The 15921-nt window shown below is 35.6% G+C and overlaps 2 protein-coding genes and 1 long non-coding RNA gene across 4 annotated transcripts in view; 2 read left to right on the top strand and 1 right to left on the bottom strand.

Moving 5' to 3' along the window:
• Nucleotides 1–1443, top strand: part of LOC132154424 (protein unc-13 homolog A-like) — a 76058-nt gene extending 74615 nt beyond the window's left edge. Inside the window, exon 41 of the mRNA XM_059562967.1 lies at nt 1140–1443. Within this exon, the coding sequence (XP_059418950.1) occupies nt 1140–1425 (286 nt within the window). The 3' untranslated portion in view covers nt 1426–1443. The remainder of the gene's footprint in view (nt 1–1139) is intronic.
• Nucleotides 1444–4024: 2581 nt separating this feature from the next.
• On the top strand, nt 4025–4829 carry LOC132154092 (uncharacterized). The gene is made up of 2 exons (XR_009437059.1): nt 4025–4546; nt 4596–4829. It is a non-coding gene; the product is annotated as an uncharacterized LOC132154092 (long non-coding RNA).
• A 2575-nt stretch (nt 4830–7404) lies between these two features.
• Nucleotides 7405–15082, bottom strand: LOC132154403 (RNA-binding protein MEX3B-like). Of its 2 annotated transcripts, none has more exons than XM_059562944.1 (3): nt 14725–15082; nt 13774–14268; nt 7405–10671 (listed from the first exon to the last, which is right to left on the bottom strand). In XM_059562944.1, the coding sequence occupies exons 2-3, from the start codon at nt 14222–14224 to the stop codon at nt 9386–9388; spliced, it is 1737 nt and encodes a 578-aa protein (XP_059418927.1). In that variant the 5' UTR covers nt 14225–14268; nt 14725–15082; the 3' UTR covers nt 7405–9385. The 2 variants fall into 2 exon arrangements, with proteins under 2 accessions (XP_059418927.1, XP_059418926.1); XM_059562943.1 differs by having other exon boundaries at nt 14730–15081.
• Nucleotides 15083–15921: the final 839 nt, after the last annotated feature.

The following is a 15921-nucleotide window of genomic DNA, read 5'->3' on the forward strand; positions in this document are numbered from 1 at the left end:
AATATTTATACTTTTTACTTTTTATTCATCCAAGTATCCTAAAAAAGTATCACATGTTCTGAACAAATATTAAGCAGCAGAACTGTTTCCAACTTTGATAATGAATCATCATATTAGAATGATTTCTAAAGGATCATGTGATAATGATCCTAAAAATCCAGCTTTGCATCACAGAAATAAATGATCATTTAAAGTATAATAAATTTAAAAACAATTATTTTAAATTGTAATAATATTTCACAATATTACTGTTTTTTCTGTATTTTTGATCAAATAAATGCAGGCTTGATGAGCAGAAGAAACTTCTTTCAAAAACATTAAAAATAGTAATGTTTCCAAACTTTTGGTCTGTACTGTATATATATATATATATATATATATATATATATATATATATATATATAAAATAAAAAAAACTAATTATAAAAACATAAAAAATATATACACCGTAACCTAAAATGAATGAAGTTTTTTTTAAGCTTAAAGTACTAAACTTACTAAAACTGAAAAAGAAACACTATAAAACTAATAAAAAAATTACTAAAAATGTAAATACAAGAACATTCTAAATATTAATAAATACTATACTAGCAGGTACATACAACTGAAATGGTACTGAGATGAGGAACAGGATTACTGTATACGGGTTAAACTAGACTTTGTTTTGTTTATTTACCTTTTTTTAAATATTTGTGTCATTGCAGCACAAAAGTATCACCAGTATCACATTTGTAGAAATAGACAACGATACATTGTATGCGTCAAAATGATACATTTCTCTTTGATGCCAAAAATCATCAGGATATTAAGTAAAGATCATGTTCTGTGAAGATATTTAGTAAATCTCCTGCCATAAATATATCAAATCTTAATGTTTGATTAGTAATATGCATTGCTAATAATTAATTTGAACAACTTTAAAGATGATTTTCTCAATATTTAGATGTTTTTGCTCCCTCAGATTCCAGATTTTCAAATAGTTGCATCTCAGACAAATATTGTCCGATCATAACAAACCAGACAGCAATGGAGAGATGATTTATTCAGCTTCAGAGGATGCATACATCTCAGTTTTGAAAGACTGTCCCTTGTGACAGGTTTAGTGGTCACACGTCTGTTTTCTGTGCTTCTCTCTGTAGTGTGCTGGGCGGTGAGCTGGGTCCCGAGGGATACGAGCTGCAGGTGTGTGTGAAGGATTACTGTTTTGCTCGTGAGGACCGGACCGTGGGCATGACTCTGCTTCAGATGAAGGAGCTGACATCCAGAAGCAGCGCCACCTGCTGGCTCCCGCTCGGCAAACGCATCCACATGGACGAGACGGGGCTCACCGTGCTCCGCATCCTCTCGCAGCGCAACAACGACGAGGTGGCCAAAGAGTTCGTCAAGCTGAAGTCAGACCAGCGCTCGGCCGAAGAGGGCAGCTGAAGCCTCGAGACTCAGAGGAAACCAGCAAACCAAGATGAGACTGACACACACTACTCACATCTGCACAGACCAAAACAGTCCGATGGGACGCGAGCAGAAACCGCTGACAAATAATCTGTGACCCTGGAGCTCAAAACCAGTCATAAGGGACAGTTTTTCAAAATTGAGATGTATGCATGATCTGGAGCTGAATAAATCATATCTCATTGATGTGTGGTTTGTTCGGAGGACAATATCTGTCTGAGATACAACTATTTGAAAATCTGGAATCTGAGGGAGCAAAAAAAACTAAATATTGAGAAAATCATCTTTAAACGATACGATACGATACGATGTTTTTTTTTTTTTTTACAAATCTTGAGACTTAAACTGGTTTTGTGCTCCAGGGACAGATATTTCTTGACCCAGTTTACTTCCATTACAGATCATGAATTTGAGTCAAATCATACACTTTTTCATTTTAGCAAATCTTTTCATAATCTGTGTTGTTTTTCATGATTTTTATGTCATTTTATTTCAGTTTCATTAACTTGATACCAAATAATTAAAGTAAAACTTATAAATAAAATTAATGAATACTATATAGACATTTTTTTTAAATGGCAAAACAAAATGACAAAATGAAAATATTTTTTTTAAATCTCAATAAAATGGAATTATAAAAATATTAACAATATTCTAAAATATTAATTGGTTGCCTTGACCAATAGCTGAAATAAATGATAAGTGGTTTTTAAATGTAACATTTAATTATGTTTAATAATTTATAGTAACAATATAGTTTTCAAGTAACAAATGTTTTTATGGTTTTATTTATATACATATATGAAGTTTGTCTTTTCATAATTTTGTGTAAAAAAAAAATGAGTTTTAGTGTCATTAATTTACAATTATAGTTTTAATTTTTATATTTTGTTTTCATTTTAATTCCAGTTAAAGTTTTAGCAATTTATTTAATTAAAAAAAAAATTCTATAATAGTTTTTATTAATTTGTCATTTTAATTATTTTTCTTGGTATAATTAATTTTTTGTTTAACTGTAGTTATTTTAGTACATCAAATTTGTTCTTTTTTTTCTCATGAATTATCCTGCTTTCACTCAGAAATATGGAAGTAGGATTTGTCTGGAAATGCTCTTGTTCACACATCCTGGACTGAGAAGACTAGATTTAATTCTACACACTTTGTTTTGCACTCTATGGCCTGTGTTTCACAGACAGCACTAAGCTTTAGCACAACGCTGGTTTAATGTCACATGGTTTCTGATTGGTCCATAGAACGTTTCCCGACCAATCAGAGATCAAGATTCTGCTGAAGGCTGCGTTCACGTCCAATCAGAATGTGCACAAATTCAACATTACATGCTATTATTATTATTATTTATTTTTCACAAATAATACGGTTTTATTTTACAGTGAAATATTCCAATAGTAATATTTCTTAATTTGTTCGATATTTTTTATTTAGTAATAATTTATTACAAATTTATTTGTATAGCATTTTCACAATGCACACAGTTTTGGTGCAGCTTTGTAGAAAAATGTCGTTAATATTGTTAATATTAATATCTTAATTTCTTTTTTTATATAGTTGCATTAATCAGATTAGAGCTAGGTGATTATATATGTGTGTGTGTGTGTGTGTGTAAAACTAACACACTGTTCGTTCTGACGTGACGTGAATGCTGCAGACCATCGTGTTGAGATGATGTAATGACTGCAAGACTCCTCATGATGAAAAACATTTGCCTTCACATGCACTCACCCACAATGCATTGCGTCTTGTGTCAGCCAGAAGCAGATCTGTGTTTTCTTTGATTGGTTTCTGTGTGTCGAGTCGCTCTCGGTCTCTTCGTCTTCAGCATGTGAACATGACTCTTTATAACACTGTGCCTCCCCTGCAGAACACACGCCGTGCATTATGGGGCTCTCCTTCGTTTGTGTAACTACACGGCATCCAAAAATAACGTTATTATATTTTAACAGGCTAATATGTCAGAAGTGGTGGTTTTGCAGCGAAATGATCCAAAAAACACGTCTGAGGTCGACGCTGTTATAGAATCATTGAGCTAATATAGTTATAATATTAGTCACATTTTTTCATTTTCATTTTAAAGTTTTTTTAAGTAATTTGTTTTGTATTATATAATATATATATATATATATATATATTTGTGTTTTTTTTTTCAGTTGAAGTTTATTTCAAGTAACAGAAGTTTTCGTAATGAATCTTTTTATTGTATTGTTTTTTTTCAAGTTTTAATTCATTTTTTATGTAAGTTGTAGTTATTTTGGTACATCAACTTAAATTGAATGAAATAGAGAAAAATGAAAATGTCAGCATCTAGCTGAAAAATATATTGTTAAGTTTGAGGTTTTTTTAATATTTAATTTCAAGTAACAAAATATTTTATAATTTTTTTTAATTCATTTTAAGTTTGTTTTTATAATTTTGCACCATTTCTGAAACCATTATTTCAGTATCATTGATATAATATTATAGTTTTATGTTATTTTTATATTTTCTGTTATGTCTGTTTTTTTATATTTATATGTAGATTTCATTAATTTTAATTCATTTTTAGTTTATGTTGGAAAGGATTTCTTGTCAACTACCTGAAATAAAACTATTTTTTAATTTTGTTTTAGTTCATGTTTCTTTAATTTCAGTGTTTTTATGATTCTTTTGGCTGTCGATGCTGCAGAGAGAGCACTTCTGACATCGGGTCTGACAGCATTATAAGAACAGAAATGTGTTATTGCTTTTTTGTAACTTTTCTTCAATAATGCATAATTCTAGAGCAATACGCTGGACTCAAACTCTTTATGGATGCATTACAGGAATAACTCACCCAAAAACAATCATTCACCCTCGGGTTGTTTCAGTGCACGATTAGGTAAGGATCTGCTCACTATTATTAGTCACATGGACTTTTATGGCACTATTCTTTGTTCCGAAGTAAGTTTGGATCGTGAGGTGAACCATCCCTTTAAGTAAATCTGTTCCTGGATGATCAGCTGATCTCCGACTAACAGGGCTTCAGTCCTTCAGACTAAACCACTGTGCAATTAAGTGTCTTTGTAAAGTCATTTCAGCTGATTTCACACCTTTACGATGCAGTGTTTGTATCCACACAAAATACCTGCAGTTCTGTCATTGCTGTTAGAGAGGATGGGAGCGTATTATTTGCTTTCTTCATACACCTGTTATTCGCAATGATTCATCAGTGCACTAAAAAAGATTGTATTCTATTTTTTAAGTTTGTCTTCATAATTTTGTGCTGCCTCTAAAACGATCTTCAAAGCCATCTACTTGTTAACATCATACTGGTTTTAAAAATGTTATTTTAATTTTATGATTTTGTGCTCATTCTGTAACAACTTTACAGCTGTCAGCTTGAAAAATATATATTTAATATTATATATATATATATATATATATATATATATATACACACGCATAGATATAAGTTTGTTTTAGAATTTTGCAACACTTCTGAAATGATTTCAGATTTCTATCTATATATGATTTTTAAGAAAGGAAAATATTATTTTATTTTTAAGTACTAACTATTTTTGTTTCATTTTCAACTTTACGGCTGATTTCATCTAGGCCGGGTATATTTTAAAATCATACAAGTAAAAAAAAAATATATATATAATTATATTAAATTTAATTTAAATATAAACAATAATATTTAAGTTGAAAAACGTAATAAAAAATAAAATAATATTTAATAAATGTAAAATAGATAAATTAAAATAAATTGTTTTGTGTATTTTATAATTTATTTTGTTTTAATTATAGTTTGAAATTACAGCTGACATCATCAGGGCTGGCTACTTGTTAACGTTGCATCATTTTATCTCTGATGTTTTGTGTTGTATTCAGATTTAGCTTTATAATCTCTGCGCTCGAAGCCTAACGCAGCACAGCCATTGAATGATGATTCACACGAGCCTTGGCATCAGATCACACACATGCCGAAGCACAAACGGGCTTGAAGAAGCTCATATGCATGCATGCATGAGCGCAGACACTGTAGTGCTGCCCATCCTCTCAATAAAAACCCCTTGCATGATGGGAAGCCAGTAAATGGTCTCGATCACTTACTGACCATTGACCTCACTGTTGATTTTCCAAAAGAAGAGCTTGTGAACCGTCTCTGATGTGAATGTCTCATGAGCGGATGTTTTTATACTGGGGATGTTTCTAATTTAATTTTTTGATTGTTCTTAATGAGGATGATAGTGGATTACTGCAGCATATGCTTCCTATTAAAACAATAATTATCAACCCACTCTGTTTCTTGTCTTGTGAAACACCCGCATCAACATGTTGTTTTTCTTTATTTACAAACTTGATCACATTTATTGATTATAAAATGTCCAGGTCATCATTAAAAAAAATGGGTTGTTCTAAATTTTAAGTCTTGGATAAAGAAACTATATGTATAATAACATATTGGGCAGATCCTTGTTTTGCACAATTTTTGTAATTATTTGAATGCATAATTAATCGGAGCAATTAGTAATATTATTTAAATTTGTATATTAGAACCTGTTTCCCTTGACATTTATTTTTTTTGTCCTTTGCATTAGCCATTAAATTTTTTTAAATAAAGTTTTTAAAAAAAAAATATTTGGAAACCAGTGCTTCCAAAGTCAAAATATTCTTATGTGGTTAATTTTAATAATAATTATTGTTATATTAATGTTTTTTTTTAAAGCATTTCCAAAGTCAAAATATACGTGAAAAAAAAAATTATTGATCAGATAAATTTCTTCCAAAAAACATTGCCCCATATGTCAAGCAATCTATTATTGTTTATATTAATACACTTAGTTAACTTTATAATAAAATTAACCATCATATGTAAACAGCACTATAGTATATCTATAAATCAACATTGACCTAGATTGATAAATGGTTTAAAATAAATGTTCATTGTTGGATCATGATGCATAAAGATATTGAACCTTATTGTAAAATGTGACCCTATTCATCCAAAAACCTCACATGACCGTGTTTCGTTTAATTCAGAAAGTGGTGTCGTGAAAAATGACTGATCTGAAGAATGTTCTAAATATTCTACATTCTAAAGACTCTTCTGAAGTGAAACTGTTGAAAAGTTCTATTTCTTTAAAACATTTAAAAAAAATTATTTCGGATTTTGTTCAAAATTGTTTATGATGGTTTCAAGTACATTACATAACCACTATTTTATTGTATTTTTTAACACATTTTTTTAAATTAACATTTCCAGAAAAACCCACATAAAATAAACGTAAATAATTAAATGCTTTTAAAAAATGCCATGTCATGGTTAGAATAAAGCTCCTAAAGTGGAAGAAAACTGCACAAAGCAGAAAAGATGTAATTTTTATAAATAAAAAAAACTTAATTATGTTTAAGTTAAAATAATTTAAGCTGTGATGTCACACTTTTCAACCGGAACCAGTGTTCTAAGTAAATTGTTATATTATTCATTACAGGGATATGTCATTAACAACCAAGGGTATTAGATTACTTTTATTATTATTATAGTATAGTTAATGAAATGTCAAGTAATGAAAGCACTAAAATGAATGAAACTGAAAAAATGAATACAAACTAAATAAACGTTTAAAAAAACAAAAACAAAAAAAAAAAGACAAAACATTATTAAAAATAAAAAAAAGTTTTACTTTGTTTAACTAACTGAAAATAAGCAATTTTGTGGCAACTAGCTAAAAGTAAAATAAGTTTTATAATTAAAATAAGTAAAAAAAAATTCAAGTTACAAAAGTAATTTCATGGTTTTGGTTTTAGTTAGCTATAATAACCCTGCAAGTTTTACTTCACAAACTAGGGAACGAAGTTAAAAAAACGTTAACGTTAAATGGATATGAAGACAAAACTAACATGTTTAACAACGTTCTGTCTCCATGCATGCAACAAAGCTTTAATATTACAGAAATGAAGACACGGACACAAAGGTTTATTGTTTTACAGTACAAAAACAAAAACAAGATTTTATTAAAGAAGCATAAAAAATAAAACTCTTGATACATTTCTTATAACCGTCAAGTCAGCTCAAATTATACGTGTATACAATTGTTCCAGCTCACGGTTAAAAGGTCCATAAACTTTCAAATAAAATATATTTTAATTTTAAATTTTCTTCAATAATTTTTTCTCATTTTGTTATAAATTGCCTATATGTTGTACACAGGAAACAGAAATATGGAAAATAAAGATAAATTTGCTGTAATAAAAGGGTCACATTATAATCTGGGATATTTGTCAAGATAAGCAAAGAAATTGTAAAAATGTGTAAAAAAAGTTTTCCTTTTTAGAAAATTATTAGCTAATGCCTCGCGGCTTCAAGACATGCAGAGAGTTTAACTTACAAATAACGATACGTGTTTTAAAAACTACATTAACCTTTTCCGTCATACGTTTGAAAACTAATCGCAATGATTGTATTGAGGATATTTACAATTAGGCCTGAAATTCGGTTATTGAAATTGCTTTCGGTTCTGCGTAAGAAAGGAATTAAAGCGGAAGTAAAAGCAGAGCGAGTTTAGGGCACAAATGCATCATGGGAAAACAGCGTCTGACGTCATTCTAATGCAAAACCGCCTGAGATCGTCCTCAGCAAACCCTGTTCGAGGAAAGAAAAAAAAAAGGAAAGGAAACTGTTAGACTTCAGGCCAATTCTTCACTAGTCACATGACCTTCATCGCCATAACCAAAACATTTCACATACACACAACCGGAAAAACTACTAGCTTCTTGTACCTTTCAGCCTGTTACACTACTAAACACTGCTTTTAATGAAGTCTGGGGATGAAAAGAAGAAAACGAGTGGCTCAGATTCGACACGGCTCTCTGTACATATCACTAAAACTGGAAGAGCGGAGAGAGCTTACATCACAATCGTCGTTCCCGGCCGCGAGTTTCACCACCAAGGCACCGTTAGCGCTTGAATCCTGGCACGCTTAATATTCGACACGCCAAAGAAAGGTCTAAACGAGTGTCTAGAGAAAGAAGCCTGTACAAACCAAAACACATTCTCGCTCGTTAAGACGTCAGAGTCCCTCACGTTCAAGGAAAAAACGGCTTGTGCATCGCTAAATCGTACGGAAGCCCTGGTGATTTAGCTGCCATGCGGACTAGCATCCTGTTTATTAGGACGACCTGAAGTGTAGTGTGGAACCAGAAGCCCTTTAGAGTGTGAAAGCATGGCTTGCTGCGTAAAACCCGTTGGGTGGGGCTACAGATTCATTCGTAGGCAGCGGATGGGGAGCTAAGTGCGATCGTAAACTAAAAGGCCGGAAGACAGATGCAAACTCCAGCTAAATACATTTGTGTCGCAGTCGCTCTCGCACACAATCACGACTAAACATTCGAAAGATTATTCAGTATGCGATGTGATTTTAAAAGTCGTAACAGATAAAAGCTCCTCTGTAAATACTAGCAACCCTGTTTCTGGAGTGCAGGAATGAACCGACACGTGAATGTTTTAAGTTAGTGTGGGAAACGAGAAAATTCACGGTAATGATATTCATAACATGGACTATTCTAGCTATTTCAGATCCAACATCCACTAGAATCGTCGCATATCGATTTGTATAAATATTAAGTGTTCGATAATAAAACAGAAGTATCTCATGTTTTGGTCTAAATGAGCGCAGCTTTCGCATAAAAAATTAAACAAAAAATAATTTAAAAAAATGACTGCATTGGCAACATGAAGAAAAAACCATTAGAAAAAAGTGCAGCGTAAAAGTTGAGTAGAAAAAGTCGGAAGCATGATGGAAAAATAACCCACCGAGTTTAAATGGCTGAAGATAAGACGCAGTCTTACAAGTACTTGAGTGTGTAATACAGTCACTGTTGATATTGTTATTATTATTATTACTGTCAATAAATCAGAATAGTGTCATTTCTAATAATTACTCAAGGCAGTCTTCGTTTAAGAGAAGATCCGGATGCACTGCGTGGCAGGAGTGTGGCAAACAGGACACTCGGGATCCTGCGACTGGCAAATCTGCCCGGCACAATCCATGCAGAAGAGGTTGTGGCCGCATGGGACGAGTGCAGCGGTCACCTCGCTCTCGAAACACACAAAACAGTCCCGCGACACCATCCCGGCCAGGCCACCCGCTTTGAGGCGTCCTAACATAGTGGATGCGATTCCACCTCCGCTTCCGCCGCTTTCTGAATCAGTTGGCGAGCCACCCGGGAGCGACGACGCTGAGCAGGAAGAGTATCCTGTGCTGCTTCCGCCGCCGCTGCTGCCGCCGGCAGCCGTCTGGAGCCAGGAGAGTGCGCTGAGCGGGTCACTTTGGGCCCGGCGGGCGAGCGGGTGATCTGGGTCGGGCGAGAGGCGTGGGGTTATGGCTCCGCCACTGAGGCCACTGCTGTTGCGACGGACCGTCTGCAGTGGCACTGGCTGCTGCTTCGCACCGTTTAGAAATGGCGCCCATATATTCGCAGCGCCAAATTCAAAACCCAAATCTTCTGACGTCGCAGGCAAGCTCGGAGTCGAATCGCCTGTGAAGGAGAAGCTCCCGCCGGCACTGCTAGTGCTAAAGGGGCTCGTGGGGCTTCCGCTGCCGTCTGCCACCCGTCGAGTCGCCGTGAATGATTCGGAAGACATCTTGCGTGTCGAATGGTGCTTCTGCAACGGAGGTGCTGAATGAGTCGCACGCGACCAAAGCGCGCCGCTTAAGCCGAGAGACCCAAGACCCTCTAAACTCACATCCGTCCCGTTGTTGTGAAAGTCATTTTCGGTTTGGAGGTCGACGAAGGCGCCGGTGCGCAACGTGATGTGCGTTTCGATCTCTTCTCGCGCGCGGTCGACGTTCTCTGGCATGCCTGTGACCTCAAACACGGGGTCTTTCTCGCGGCTCGGTGTCACGATGTAGGTGTGCGTCTGCTGCTGGATGCGTTTGATCGTGGCTCCTTTGGGTCCCACCACTAGGCCCACGACGCGGTAGGGAACGCGCACCTGGATGGTGGTCTGTCCCGGGAGGTTGGGAGGGCCGGGAAGCGAGCCGCTCGATCCGGGACCGTTTGCACCGGCTTTGCAGCGCGAGGCGCGGATCATGGAGAAATGCTCGGCTGCGGAGATGATCTCGCGTTTGGCCATTTCCACGTCCTCGCGGCGGCCCGTCACGATGAACATGGGATCTTCTCCTCTCACGGGGGTTTTGATGTAGGTGTTTGTTTTCGCACGCAAAGCTTTGATCTTGCAACCTGCAAAAAACAAGTGAAAACATTAAAAAAAAAAGAAACTTTCGACAACTGACAAAAAATATTTATTGTAATGCATAAATAATTTAAATGGTTTCGGTATTATCATGCGTTAATACTAGTTACAATAAAATTACACAATTTTTAACTAATGCGCACATTGATTAAAATTATTTTAATGAGTTGAGACATGACATGGTATATCGTACTACCACAGGAAAGTTTAAATGCAGTAGCAAGGGCAAAAAAGTTTAATAAAAAGTAAAGGCAAATTATGGCACATGTAAACGTATACATATCAGAATCAGAATGAGCTTTATTGCCAGGTTTGTTCACACATACGAGGAATTTGTTTTCGTGACAGAAGCTCCGCAGTGCAACATAACAGCCACAGAACAAAAAACACAACAAGGAATAAAAAAAAAACAAAAAAAAAACAAAACAAAAAAAAACGTATACATATTATTTTTACATGTAATGATTACATTATATTAATAATTAGTCAATAATACTATTAACAAATCTTTGATTATCATAAGTGTTTACCCAAATAAACAAAGCATTGATTCTAATATTAGATTTTTTTTTAATTTTATAGTTTGCTATTTTTAACTGAAGGACAACATGTTATATATCTGTACATTTAAAAAATTATTTGTCACAACAGGACTAATGAAATTTAACTAGCAAAAGCAAAAGGTTGAATAAAAAAGTAAAATGCAAATCATGACTGGCATACTTATAAATTTATTGAATATATTAATTCCAATATTTTATTAAAATCAATTATACTGACTTTGACGATTATTTAAATGCACAAACAAATAAATACCTAGTTAATATATATTTAAAAAAAACATTTTAACGTAGTTATTTTAATTACTTTTTTAATTTTAAAACTTGGGAATCTGCTACAATTATAAATGAAATTAGAAACAGAGAAACTCTAGTTTTAAAAAAAAAAAAAGATGACAGACAAATGTAAATGTATATATAATTATTAATATTGTAATAAAATTAAATAAAATTATGTAAAAAAATTATTGTAATTAATTCAGACACAACGTGGTATAAAATTCATGTCACTACATTTTAATGAAAGTTTGAGTGGAAAATGACAGACATGTGTAAATTTATGAACCATAATAATCAAAATATGTTATTACATTCAAATTCAATAGCGATTATCATACATTATTATATAAGTCTTTACCCAAATAAATTTGTTTCTAATATCTGCAAGTATAATATTTTAAATCAGTTTACTTTGTTGTTATAATGCAAAAAGTTGTTCCAGTAGTAGCATGCTATAGTTTCTGAAGAAATTATATAAAACTCCATGGCTTTTAAAAAGGTTGAAAATTTTGGCACATACTTGAATACAATAACTACGATAAATTAATTAAATTAAATAATAGTGGCACTTTCTCTGACTATCATACAAGCTTATAACCAGTTCACATAAAGCCTGCAAGTATACCATTATAAATGCTTCAAAATTTACCCGTGCATTGATAATAAAGATGTTTTATTTATTCATCGGCTGTTATTGTCAGCGGGCGGCCGCACAGAGGTGCACTGTTCCTTTAAATCCGGGTCACTTCATTCAGCCAATGGACGCGCGCTCTGTGACGTCATTGCGGGAGGCAGAACACATGGCATTTCAAACAAAGAGAACAATGCCGCGGCAGCCAAAGCTCGCAGAAATCACGATTGTTTTACAGGAACGCAATCACTGGAGATTATTTCTCACGGGTTTGTAACAAACAAGTCCATCGGAGCTGAAATGCGCCGCGCAGAGAGCCGTAGCGCGCGCCCCCGTGCCTCTATACTTGTATAACTCATATCCTCACATGACCCCTGCGCGTTCATGTAACACTCCGGATGCTGAACGAAATGCAATCAGAGATCGATAATCAGCAGACAGAGAGATGGGCGGGAGGCCAGTGAAGCCGCAGCGGTCGATGCGAGTCTCTATTGTCTGGTTTAGAGCGACAGACCCCCTCCCAAACCCCTCCTGCATCCCCACATCCACACCACTGATGTTCATGAAGGACAGAAATCAGTCTAAACGTCAAAAAGCACGAAAACACCCATGCATGCGTGCCAGAACAACAACAGCAGAAGCACAATGCAGCTGGCCGCTCACTTCTGCTCAGAAAGTGCGCTTATTGTTCTGATACACTGCATTGCTTTGTTTATGATGTCTAGGAACAGAAAGCGGGAGTGAATATTCAAATCACAGCTTTTGCATGCAATCTCAAGACTATTAAAGCGACGATTTTCATATTGCTCCAATGCAATTCACTCCTAATGATCTAAACAAAGAATTCGGGTAAACAATAAAATGTTCAATGCAATTGGCTAGTAAACAATGTCACATGACTGATCTCAGTCAGGTTATGCTTATTTTTGTTCACCTGCATTCGTCGTTTACCAAATTTTGGAACACGTCAATATTTTGCACGCAAATAACCTTCTATTCAAATGCATTGCATTCATTGTTTATGACGCTTGAAAAAGAATTGTATAACATTTCCATGTTTTGCAGGTAAATGATTTTATATTGTTCAATGCACTGCATTTATTTATCTTTTAAGAACAATTTGCATTGCATTTGTTGGAACAATATTAAAACACTAAAATTGATAACGGAAATAACTACTTGAAATGATTTATATTGTTTAAATACATTGCATTCATTCTCCTTGAAACAAAGATGATTCAATTTTCATATTTTGCACGCAAAGTGCTTTTATATTGTTCAAATGCACTGCATTTATTTATCTTTTAAGAACATAATTTCGTATTTTGAGGGCACATAAATACTTGCGATGCTTTCCTATTGTTCGAATGCATTGCATTTTTGGAACATGGTTTTAAAACGTTCATATTTTATCACAAATAACTATATGCAATGCTTTACAATTGTTCAAATGCTTTGCATTTATTGTTTATCATCTCTCAAAACATAATATTAAAAAACTCACTTATTGTTTTACTCCTCTGCATTTGTTTATCATCTCGTGGATCACAAAGAATCGTAACCAGAAGCATGTTATATTATGGTTTATGATGTTTTAGTGAATATTAAAGTCGAGTTACCTTGTCTGCCGACGATCTCGGCCACATGCTCTGACGTGGGCACCGGGACGCACTCGGTCATGTTGACGCTTCTCTTGCGGAGCACCGAGCTTTGTTCCCCGAGGATGGAGGAGTGCGGGCCGGCCATGTGGTATCCGCCGCCGCCTCCCGAGCCGTAGTACTCCGGAGAAGGCGAGCAGGAGTCGGGTGATTCCCGGGAGCCGTTGGTGTGATCGAGGATCTGCAGGTCAACGTATCCACCTCCTCCGTTACAGTTCTCACCGGGCGCGGTCCCGTCCAGACAGTCGACCTCCTCCATCGCTATGAGTGACAGCTGATCCAGAGCGAAGCGCAGCGCCTCCTGACGGTCCTCGCCCCGGGGCTCGTGCTCGGTGACCCCGCCGGACGGTCCGGTGCTGCTCACAACCATCTCGTGATCCATGATGTCAGGGTGAAACAACGGGCTAGGCATAGTAGCGCCCGCGTGCGCATCAGACACCGAACCGAGCGCGCTTCCTAGAAAAAAAAGACACAATGAAAACAATCAAACACATTGAGAAGTACCACAAACCATCTAGAAACGCTTCTAAGTGCACACTACAGTACGCTAAAGCGAGTGTGCTTCTTGTTTTCTAGCACTCCATGTGTCGCGTCCCTTTTGTCTTTGTTTCAGCGGCTCTTTAGCCTCACAAAGCGCGGGTAGAGCGTCCGTTATTATGCAGAGCTCGCGGCGGGAGCGTGACGCGCGCGTCCGCGGCTCCCGATCGGTTGAATCGTGAGTTTAAACGGAGATATTGGAGTTGAAAGTGAAGTGTTGTTAGCCGCGCTGCTAAACGGAGACGATCAGTCACATTGTCTCCTTTGTTTGTAGTTCTCATCCGCGCACCACGCGGACAATCCCGGGCGTTAACGGAAAACCGGCAGACAAGAAGCTAGCACGGACAAGCGGTAAATACAGTGGCAGTAAGTTACCTCACCTCACGTGTTCCCGCGCCGCTCGTATCAGCTGTTTTCTGGCGGATGAGGGAGATGTGATGACGGCTAGCCGTTAGCGGAGCTGCTAAGTGTTGGGGGGCGTTGGAGGTAAATACTCGTTTTAAAAGCATTCGCGGTCAAAATCAAACCCCGGCGCGCGTTGGAATCACGCGTCCTGCCTCGGCACCGCTCACGCGCGCGGTCTAATCATTGTTTCACCGGTTGTTTTCACGCTTGGAACGCTAGAGAGGGTATATAGCGCGTTCCTCCGGTCCGCCGTCTTTGTCTGTCTGTGTGTGTGTGTGTGTGCTCTCTCTCTCTCTCTCTGCGCTGACGTCACCCGGCGCACAACAAAGGGTTCAAAGGCCACGTGCTGCGCTTCTGGGCGATTATTTCTTTACAAGTAAATGCATATTACAATAATATATTTCCATTATAATTAGCCTGTATAAACTCAATCTATATTATTTTAATGATTCCGTTAATAGATGTATATTTTTTCATTAATAAATTATATCTAAGTCCTTCAAGTTTATATTATAAAAATGTTTAACTATTGACTATTAAATCAGTTTTAAAACATTTATATGGAAAAGCATACGTATGTATTAATAAACATTTTAATGGTATTTAAAGCTTTTGATCCACTTCAAATGTTGACTACTATATATATATATATATATATATATATATATATATATATATATATATAATCCATGAATATATTTACTATATTTATATTACAAACATATTTGATAAAAACGACTAAATTTGTAAATATTTAAATATGAACATTAATTGGTGAAAAAGGCTTGAGACTCAACATTAGCTTTTTGTTGTTTTTTATCAAATGCCTATATTTGCATTAAAAGAAAAAAATGAGTATGTTGATGTTTGTTGAAAGTCTTTTATTTTCCAAGTTTACAAAATAATGTGTCTCTCCTCCGCTACAAGGTTTGTATACTCAAAAATATCTAAGATTTCTTGCAAATAAAGGTCAACACACAAACACCTCTCCTGCTTTTCTCAAATACGACTGCACAGTGCAATCATTCGTGACGGGAAAACAAAATAAAGTCAGGGTAAGAGTCAGTCATATATTAAATTCAATCCTGGGTATGTGAAGAATTAGTGTAAATAAAAAACAAGCCATCTACTGACCGACCAAACACCGGATGAACAGATGCATATCCT

Source organism: Carassius carassius, chromosome 12 (genome assembly GCF_963082965.1).
Source record: "Carassius carassius chromosome 12, fCarCar2.1, whole genome shotgun sequence".
Taxonomy (NCBI): domain Eukaryota; kingdom Metazoa; phylum Chordata; class Actinopteri; order Cypriniformes; family Cyprinidae; genus Carassius; species Carassius carassius.

Coding starts and splice junctions, on each gene's coding strand:
- LOC132154403 (XM_059562944.1), bottom strand. CDS start 14,224: ATGCCTAGCCCGTTGTTTCACCCTGACATCATGGATCACGAGATGGTT. Junction 10,672..13,773: donor CGAGATCGTCGGCAGACAAG/GTAACTCGACTT, acceptor TGTTTTTTGCAG/GTTGCAAGATCAAAGCTTTG.